At 51.6% G+C, this 10,000-nt stretch overlaps 1 protein-coding gene across 1 annotated transcript in view; it reads left to right on the plus strand.

Annotated features, from left to right (window-relative positions):
* Positions 1-10,000, plus strand: part of plcb4b (phospholipase C, beta 4b) — a gene marked incomplete at its 5' end in the record, with an annotated part of 32,830 nt that overhangs the window by 8,428 nt on the left and 14,402 nt on the right. Inside the window, 17 exons of the mRNA XM_084439270.1 lie at positions 478-621; positions 2,527-2,606; positions 2,765-2,818; positions 2,926-3,007; positions 3,175-3,275; positions 3,820-3,877; positions 4,999-5,107; positions 6,350-6,560; positions 6,849-6,942; positions 7,480-7,559; positions 7,780-7,864; positions 7,988-8,078; positions 8,224-8,319; positions 8,532-8,629; positions 9,287-9,376; positions 9,586-9,724; positions 9,837-9,921. Of these exons, the coding sequence (XP_084295396.1) occupies positions 478-621; positions 2,527-2,606; positions 2,765-2,818; positions 2,926-3,007; positions 3,175-3,275; positions 3,820-3,877; positions 4,999-5,107; positions 6,350-6,560; positions 6,849-6,942; positions 7,480-7,559; positions 7,780-7,864; positions 7,988-8,078; positions 8,224-8,319; positions 8,532-8,629; positions 9,287-9,376; positions 9,586-9,724; positions 9,837-9,921 (1,697 nt within the window). The remainder of the gene's footprint in view (positions 1-477; positions 622-2,526; positions 2,607-2,764; positions 2,819-2,925; positions 3,008-3,174; positions 3,276-3,819; positions 3,878-4,998; positions 5,108-6,349; positions 6,561-6,848; positions 6,943-7,479; positions 7,560-7,779; positions 7,865-7,987; positions 8,079-8,223; positions 8,320-8,531; positions 8,630-9,286; positions 9,377-9,585; positions 9,725-9,836; positions 9,922-10,000) is intronic.

A 10,000-nucleotide genomic window follows, 5' to 3' on the forward strand; every position in this document is an offset into this window, starting at 1 on the left:
TCGGTAAACAACAAGAGACAAAGAGCGACTGATGTGAAGAGCACTCTCTCAGAGGCCTAACCAGATTACACAGTCAGACTGGGAGCTATTTCAGCTAATTCAATGAACAAAGAGAGAGAATAATGACATTGATGTTGATTGGCTGTATTGTGTTAGTTGTAATAAGCACAGGCTTTCCCACTAATGGGCCATTATTCAATCGTTATAACTGAAACTCGAAAAACTGCATACAAACAATACCTAGAAACCATAGAAAACGGTAATAAGCAATCACAAGCAATCTGATTTGAATTCAATTTGTCGGTTGTTGGTTGTGCTACGTGTGCTCCTAGCAGGCTAGGTACGTGCAGACTTGTACGACTTCACCCATAACTATTATTAGAAAGAAATTGACCACAACCGGACATTTAAAAACTCATCAGTCTCTCTCTCTCTCTCTCTCTCTCTCTCTCTCTCTCTCTCTCTCTCTCTCTCCAGGACCCCAAGATCCTGTCGTCGTTCGAGACCCTGGGGAAGACGGAGGCGGAGCTTGAGGGGTGCATCATCTGCGTCTGCAGCGGGACGGACCTGGTCAACCTCTCCTTCATGTTCCTGGTGGCCGACAGCGCCGACACGGCCAGGGTAAGGAAGGCCCTGACCGCCGATACTCGCACGCCGTCGCCGCGACCTCCTCCGTGCGCGCTGGCGGAGTAACCGCGTACGGCAAGTAGGGCTGGGTTTAAAAAATCGATTCATCGATTCTGAATAATGATTCAGACTCGATTCATGAATCCCAAAATCGATCTTTTATTTAATGAATTAATTAATTTACACTGCCGTCGATACGCTGCCGCTGCGTCACACGCAGGCAGAGAAGCTGCTGCTGCTGTAGAGTTGGTATCAACACAGCGCTGCCAAGATCCCACCGACAGGTTAGCAAGTAGCATCCTGACTCCTCCCCAACACAGCCTCAGCCAATCAGCCTCAGCCCCCTCTCACCCCTGCCTGTATACCGGAGAAGCCCTACAGGGAGACGGCTTCTCTTTCACTCTCTCTCTCTCTCTCCAAGGACCAGGGTGGGAGTAGTTTGTCTGTGTCTCTCTCTCTCTCTGTCTCTCTCGCCCCCTCTCCAAGGACCAGGGTGTGAGTAGTTTCTCTCTCCCCCCCCCTCTCTCCCTCCCTCCCTCTCCTACTCTCTCTCTCCAAGGTCCAGGGTGGGAGTAGTATCTCTGGCCCTCTTTCTCTCTCTCTCTCTCTCTCTCTCCCTCCCTCTCCGCCTCTCTCTCTCCAAGGTCCAGGGTGGGAGTAGTATCTCTGTCTCTCTCTCTCTCTCTCTCTCTCTCTCTCTCTCTCTCTCTCTCTCTCTCTCTCTCTCTCTCTCTCCCCGAGGAGCAGTCTGTGTGAGAGTAGCTGCATCATCCGGCCCGTGGGGTTGGAGCAGCAGTGGGGAAATACCTCTCTCCCTTTCCCCTAATCCCCTCTCCCTCTCCCTCATCCCCGTCTCTCCTGTCAGCTCAGACAGCAGATCCCCACTCACCACAGACGGGACCAACACTGCCTCCCAGTGGCCGCTAGGAGAACTGTAGCCAGTTACAAATCCTATGTAAAAAAAAAAAAATATATATATATATATATATATATATATATACACATTTTAAAAAATCAACTGGCAGAACAGGCAGATTTTCTCTCACATGATAAATTAATGGTCGCCACGCTCCACATTGATGCAGTAATTTGTGCAAAAAGAGTATTGTATACCAAGTATTGAGTGTACTGTATAAATGAACATACTGAACATAATGTACAATCATAAAGATTAAAACAAGGCTTGAAATATTTCACTTTGTATAATGGATCTAGAATACATGAAAGTTTCACTGTTTGAATTAAATTACGGAAAATAATGAACTTTTTTTTTTTTTACAGTATTCTAATTCTAATGGTGTTAGCGGTGAACAGCTACAGGGTTTCATCTACCTAGAGTAGCCTTCACCAGTCAAGCCTGAAGGACACGCATACACACACACACACACACACACATGCACACACACACACACACACACACACACATCCAAACATTTCCCACCCTCTCAGCACAAAGCAGCATACCTAGACAGCTGAAAGAGTTATTCTCATCAACACAGCCAGGAACAAATGCACACAAAAACACACACACATCGCTGGGAAAGAATTCTCTCCCTGTCAAGCACACACACACACACACACACACACACACACAATGAGGAGCAGTGTTGTGTAGTGACCTCCCAGGGACAGTGCAAGGCCATCTGTGGATGTTTATTTACTCTGTCCTCTAAAAGTCTGTCTGTTCTCTAGTGTTTATGTGGGCACACACAGTCTGTGTGTGTGTATGTTTGTGTGTGTGTGTGTGTGTGTGTGTGTGTGTGTGTGCTCTCCTTCTCACAGTGACATCCATTTTTCCAGTGTTTACATCCCGAAGGCATCAACCCCTGAACACCAGATAGACAGACGTAGCGTTGTGCGTGAGCGTTAATCGGAGGTTTTCCGATGGTTTCTTTGCAGAAGTGGACGGAGGGTCTGAGGTCTGTGATCCACAACTTCAGGGCGAACAACGTCTGTCCAATGACCTGCCTCAAGAAACAGTGAGTGCACCCACAATGCACCAGGAAAGTACCGCCTTGACCGTTTACATTCATCGCTCACAAACTCCTGTGTGTGTGTTTTTGTGTGTGTGTTTGTGTGTGTGTGTGTTCGTGTGTGTGTGTGTGTGTGTGTGTGCGCTCTCTTCTCCCTTGCTCAGTTGGATGAGAATGTGTTTTCTGACCAACGTGAATGGAAAGATCCCGGTCAGAGGGTGAGAGAGATTGTCCTCGCATGCTTTCCACGTGGATCCAAAAATCGAATCGCAGCTCTTGTGATGTCGCCGTATCGTCATGGTTACCGTGTGTGTGTGTGTTGCAGCATCACGCGGACGTTCGCGTCGGGAAAGACGGAGAAGGGGATCTTCCAGGCTCTGAAGGAGCTGGGCCTGCCCAGTGGAAAGGTCTGGTAGACGCACACACACACACACACACACACTGACTGACTGACTTGACTCAAAGACAGGCAGACACAAAAACAGTCAGACAGATGTTGGTCCGATGTTGATCCAATGTTGATCCTACGTCGGCCTGACGTTGTGGCCTGGTTTCTGCCGCCCTCTCCCCTCAGAACGACGAGATCGAGCCGTCGGTGTTCACCTTTGACATCTTCTACGCCCTCACCCAGAAGATCTGCCCGCGCACCGACATAGAGGAGCTCTTCAAGAAGATGTGAGTCTGCTGCTCCACGCCAGCGGTAGAGCAGCGCACCTCTGACGCCACCCGCACCCGGTCCACACACACTCTTAATACCGCCATTTTATTTAGCAAGCCTAGCCTGGCTACTAATGTCAATATAGGGCTGAACACAGTTCCTAAGCTTATCATTGTTACGTGTTGATAGCTGTGTCCTGTCAGACGGGTACAGCAGGAGAGAGAGGGGAGGGAGAGAGGTGGGGGGGGTGGTGTGTATCATTGATGGTGTGTGTTCAGGTCAGAGACCAGCGTTCAGGGACCGTCTGCATCTGCTCAACTAACTTCCTGTGGACAACCTAACCTGCTTCCAAAGTTCAACATCTAACCCGTTTGTTTAAGCACTAACTGAACGTTTCTAGAATGTTCTACCAGTGATGATTTAACGTGATGAATGTCATGAAAGTGTAACATGAAGGTGTTCTTGTTGACCCCCTAAAACTACCTTTCTGCTTAGAGCTGACTGACTGACGGGACTTTTTAAGAGGCATAACACATTTTTTTCTAATTAATTCCTTTGCAGCAATGGGGACAAAAGTGATTATTTAAGCGTAGACCAGTTAGTCAGCTTTCTCAATGAAGTAAGCTCTTTATCATTCATTAACTACTCTTTGTGTGACGGCTTGACCCCCTGCAACCTCTCTCCCTCTATACCCAACCCCCTCTCCTCTGGCTATGGGTAGAAGTTGCCCGTAGGCGCAGATCTGGGATCAGCTGACCCCTCGCCAAAACCCAACCTGTAACCTTCAGAGGGGAACGCGCTTAATCGACCTGAGATCAGTCGCTAGGGGCAACTTCATCCAACTCCTCTGATCTGCATGACCCCCCCCCCCTTCCCCCTTGTCTTGCCGTCTGGTGGTCGTTGTCGCCGCGCCAACAGAAGATGGGTTCCGCTTCCTGCTTAGCTGTTCCGCTTCCTGGCTGGTGTCTGGCGTCCGTGTGATTTGCTTCTCTTTCCTCATTGTCTACATTTTTTTCTCTCGACCCGTTTGGCTCTCTCCTCGGCCCGCCCCCTCCTCACTGGCCCTCGGTCTGACGCTAGTCACTGTGACGCCTGTTCTCATTTTGGACAACCCCCCCCCCTCGCCCCCCCCTCGCCCAACCCTCCCCCCACAATATGTCCCAGGCTGATGTTTCTACATGATCTACCTGTGGTCTAATCCTCCTCCTGTCGCAGTGTCCACCCCGTCGTCTGTCAGTGTCCACCCCGTCGTCTGTCAGTGTCCACCCCGTCGTCTGTCAGTGTCCACCCCGTCGTCTGTCAGTGTCCACCCCTGTCGTCTGTCAGTGTCCACCCTGTCTGTCGGTGCCAGCTGTGTATGTCGCTGCTGTGTCACTGTCTCAGTCCCAAATCAACCCCTAGACTCCGCCTCCCCTAGGCACCGCACCTAGATCTGAGTGGACCGGATTGGATAGGGTTTTTTTCGTGGGGGGGAGGGGGGCTGTGATAGGCTGGAGGAAACATCCGCCATGTTGCTGACACCAATCCTGTCTGCTCAGATCTGAGTGGGGGGGGGGGTGCGGACTAGGGGTTAGTTTGAGACGGGAGTCACTTTAGTTGTTAGAGAGCAGTGTGAGTGAATATTTGTTGATGTTTTGTATGACTGACAGTGTGTGTGCATGCGTGCGTGTGTGTGTGTGAGGAGTCTGTGCCTACGACGGCGTGCGTGATGATGATGTGTGTTTCGTTGCGTTCCCCCAGAACCAGCGCGACCCGCGGCTAAACGAGATCCTGTTCCCCTTCTACGACCCGAAACGAGCCATGCAGATCATCGAGAAGTACGAGAGAGACGCCGACCTGAGAACAAAAGGTGAGAGAGAGAAAGAGAGAGAGAGAGAGAGACGGAGGGAGAGAGAGAGACGGAAGGAGAGAGAGAGACAGACAGACGGAGGGAGAGACAGACAGACGGACAGAGGGAGAGAGCTGGGGTGAAAGGAAGAAAGAAAAAAAGTGCATTTGCAATAGCTGCGACCACGCACATGCGTTCACACATGACCTCACAAACAAATCTTACACTCTCAGGCACCAACTGTTATGATAGCAGCCTGTCATAACACACGGATATAATGCTCAACACAACTTAGTGAGACGTTTGCATGTTGCTCCCATAACAGGCAAGAAATTTGTCCCTCGGATTGCATGTGAGCGGTAGAGGCGACGCCACGGCCTCACGTTTTAAGTTCGTCGGGAGATCGCCTACCTGCGAGGGACCGATATCTTGAAGCTTCCACCTTTTCTTTCGTTTCATTATTGCAACAGTGGCGCTTCGGAGCTCGGACACCGTTCCTGTATGCATGTGTAGAATAGCCGTCGAGACCAGCCTCATACGGTCGATGTGAGGAGTTACTATAATAAACGTATTTCTGAGTTAAAACCCGGTATTGGCTCTCCCACTCCGCTTGAGCACCATTTATAAGTGTCACACGCCCCCCCCCCCCCCACACCAGCTTAGTGGTCTTGCGGTTAGAGTGTCCGCCTGAGACCGGGAGATCGTGAGTTCAATCCCCGGCCGAGACCAAAGACTATAAAATGCCTAAAACTATAAAAAATGTCACCTGATGTCTCCCTGCTTGGCACTCAACATCAAGGGTTGGATTGGGGGTAAGGCCCTACGACGTGCTAGCGTCATGTCCAGGGGGTGCACTTGTACCTCAAGCTACAGAAACAGCAGATAGGCTCCTGTCCTCTATGGGCCTCTAGGCCCTACTTACCTTACCTGACCTTACACGCCCCCCCCCCCCCCAACACACACACACACCTGTCCTGTGGACAGCAGCAGTGTAGTGAATATTTACCTCAGTACCATCACAGCAGCATTGCACTTTTACGTTTTTATGGGCCGACCAACCAACCAACCGACGGACAGAGTGAGCTACAGAGCTGCTGGTAGCAGCTTTTTTTGTTTGTAAAGATGTCTGCTGGCTAGAAAACTAAGAAACGCATATACTGCCACCTCCTGGCGACTTGAAGACACATCACCGTAAAGTTCTACCTACTCTCTGTTCCCCCCCCCCCACACGCACACACACACACACACACTCTCTCTCCTCAGGTCTTATGAGCAGCGACGGCTTCTGCAGGTATCTGATGTCGGACGAGAACGCGCCGGTCTTTCTGGACCGGCTGGAGCTGTACCAGGAGATGGAGCACCCCCTGGCCCACTACTTCATAAGCTCCTCCCACAACACGTACCTGAACGGGCGCCAGTTTGGGGGCAAGTCCTCCGTCGAGATGTACAGACAGGTGCTGCTCTCTGGCTGCAGGTAGGCGGAGGGGTGTGTGTGTGTGTGTGTGTGTGTGTGTGTGTGTGTGTGTGTGTGTGTGTGTGTCTGTGTGTCTAAGCGGTGTGTGTCTAAGCGGTGTGTGCTTGTCCACCCAGATGTGTGTGTCTGAGTGAAGGTGTGTGTGTCTAAGCGAAGGTGTGTCTGTCTGTGAAAGTGTGTGTGTCTAAGTGAGGTTGTGTGTCTGAGCGAAGGTGTGTGTGTGTGTTTGTCCACCAGGTGTGTCTCTGAGCGAAGGTGTGTGTGTGTGTGTGTGTGTTTGTCCACCAGGTGTGTGGAGCTGGACTGTTGGGATGGGAAAGGAGAAGACCAGGAGCCAATCATCACGCACGGCAAGGCCATGTGCACAGACATCCTCTTCAAGGTGAGCGCACACACACACACACACACTCATACACACACACATACACGCACGCACATACATACACACACACACACATACATACACACACACACACGCACATACATACACACACACAAGCACATACACAATGTGGCGATCCACAAAACTGTTACACACACACATGCATACATACACACGCAAACACATGCATATTTAATTATTATATTTTAGTATATTCTATGCCCTTTTGCCTTATTTTATTGCGCGAAGTTGAGTCGGCTCTGAGCCTTAAATTTTCATTCCTGATGACGATGTTGCATTGTTATTGAGTATATGACAATAAACTTGAAACTCAAGGTTCATCTCGATACAACAGAAATGACCTTTATTGAACTGTATTTTCTTTATGAAGTAGGACGAGCCCCCCACCTAGTGGTGGAACTGTGATACTGCATCTGACCCAGACCTCACATTCCAGTCACATCCTGTCGGTAATAGCAGCTCTCATCCAGACTGATTTCATGCAAATAGCTGCTGTTGTTTTTGCTGTTCCTTCAGGATGTGATTCAAGCCATCAGGGAGACGGCGTTTGTGACGGCGGATTACCCTGTGATCCTGTCCTTTGAGAATCACTGCAGGTAGAGCAGACTCTGCAGTCTGACCTGGTCTTCCGTGGACAGGAAGCATATTGTGGCAGTAAAATGTTCTTGCCTTTGTGTCCGTTTCAGTAATAAACAGTTACTGTGTGTGTCATTTAAACTGTCTAAACTGTGTGTGTGTTTGTGTGTGTGTGTGTGCGCGGCGCGCATGTGTGTACGTGTCTGTGTGTGTGCACGCATGTGTGTGTGTGTGTTTCAGTAAACCGCAGCAGTACAAGATGGCCAAATACTGCGAGGAGATCTTCGGCGACCTCCTCCTCAGGCATCCTCTGGAAGGCTTCCCGGTGAGCACCTGTCAATCGCCGTCAGACTCCCTTCTGATTGGACGTTGGAACCGGTCGGGCCGTAGCGTAGACAGGAAGAGAAGATTGAAATCCCAGGCTGACTTCCTGGTGTTTGGTTTTCAGATCGAGGCCGGGCGATCCTTGCCTTCCCCCAACGACCTGAAACGCAAAATCCTCATCAAGAACAAACGCTTGAAGCCGGAAGTGGAGCAGAGTAGGTTCCCTGCGCAAAGAACCACTTTTCACGACAAGTCCTGCTGAATTCAAAGTTCCTTCGATCCTGTATGTACTCTGAGAGACTCATTGAGGAGTGTTGGTTGTGTGTGTGTGTGTGTGTGTGTGTGTGTTGTGTTGTACAGAACAGCTAGAGTCCTTTAAGAAGCACGTGGAGGCAGGGGAGACCAACACACCCGCCATCATCCTGGGAGAGGAGAACGAGGAGGACGCAGAGAATGGTGTGTGTGTGTGCGCGTGTGTGTGTGTGTATGTAATTTTCTCTATGTGGACATAAATAAATTGTTAAAATGGCCGCATGTGTGTGTGTGCGTGCGTGTGTATGTAATTTTCTCTACGTGGACATAAATAAATTGTTAAAATGGCCGCGTGTTTGTGTGTGTGTGTGTGTGTGTGTGTGTGTGTGTGTGTGTGTGTGTGTGTCCGCCAGCAGGTGGTCTACCCGAGGACAAGGAGGGGAACTCCGAGGCCGCGCCCAGCAGCACCAGCGCCTCCCGGAAAGACGAGGATCCAGACAGCAGCCTCCGAAAGGTGACCGCGCCGGTCCTGCTGACTTGACCTACTGACCTGCCCAACTGACCTGACCTGCTGACCTGACCTGCTGACCTGACCTGCTGACCTGCCCAACTGACCTGCCCTACTGACCTGACCTGCTGACCTGCCCTACTGACCTGCCCTACTGACCTGACCTGCTGACCTGCCCTACTGACCTGCCCTGCTGACCTGACCTGCTGACCTGCCCTACTGACCTGCCCTACTGACCTGCCCTACTGACCTGCCCTGCTGACCTGACCTGCTGACCTGCCCTACTGTCCTGCCCTACTGACCTGCCCTACTGACCTGACCTGCTGACCTGACCTGCTGACCTGCCCTGCTGACCTGCCCTGCTGACCTGCCCTACTGACCTGCCCTCCCGACCTGCCCTACTGACCTGACCTGCTGACCTGCCCTACCGACCTGACCTGCTGACCTGACCTGCTGACCTGCCCTACTGACCTGACCTGCTGACCTGCCCTACCGACCTGCCCTACCGACCTGCCCTCCCGACCTGCCCTGCTGACCTGCCCTACTGACCTACTGCTCTCCATCGCCGCTCTACTGTCCACTTCTCAGTCACGCTTTCCCATAGAGTAGTTTTGAATTGTTTGTTTGTTTGTTTGTTTGTGTTGTTGTTGTTGTTGTGTCCAGATGACTGAGGACGAGGTGACAGAGATGTCTGAGGCCACGGAAGCCACCGACGCCACGGACATCTCTGAGGCATCCGACCAGGAGAAGAAGGTATCACACACACACACACACACACACACACACACACACACATATTAGGGTTTCCTCCGTGCTCTAGATTTCTGTAGCTTTTTTCTGTCCAGAGTACTGTGTGTGTGTAGCATAAAACACCTAACCACGGTGTGTGTGTGTGTGTGTGCGTGTGTGCGCGTGTGTGCGTGTGTGTGTGTGTGTGTGTGCGCGTGTGCGTGTGCGCGCAGGGCGAGCCGGCGGCGGACGAAGAGGCCCTGATAGCCCAGTACACCTACGTGGGCGCCACCACCAACATCCACCCCTACCTGTCCGCCATGGTCAACTACGCGCAGCCCGTCAAGTTCCAGAGCTTCGACACCGCGGAGGGTAGGGCGCACGCCGCCGCCGCAGGTCACAGCGTTTGTTGTCCCGGTGTCGCCGGATTGGTCGTGACTCCGATGTGTCCCCCTCCCCTCCCCCCCCTCCTCCCTCTTCCCAGAGAGGAACATCCACCACAACATGTCGTCTTTCAACGAGTCGGTGGGGCTGGGTTATCTGAAGACCAACGCCATCGAGTTTGTCAAGTATCCTTTTGGTGTCGCTGTCGATACTCCCCCCCCCCCCCCCCCCCCCTCCATCCCCCACCGAGGGGGGCTGACCAGA

The sequence above is a fragment of the Borostomias antarcticus genome (assembly GCF_949987555.1).
Source record: "Borostomias antarcticus genome assembly, chromosome: 6".
Classification (NCBI taxonomy): Eukaryota; Metazoa; Chordata; class Actinopteri; order Stomiiformes; family Stomiidae; genus Borostomias; species Borostomias antarcticus.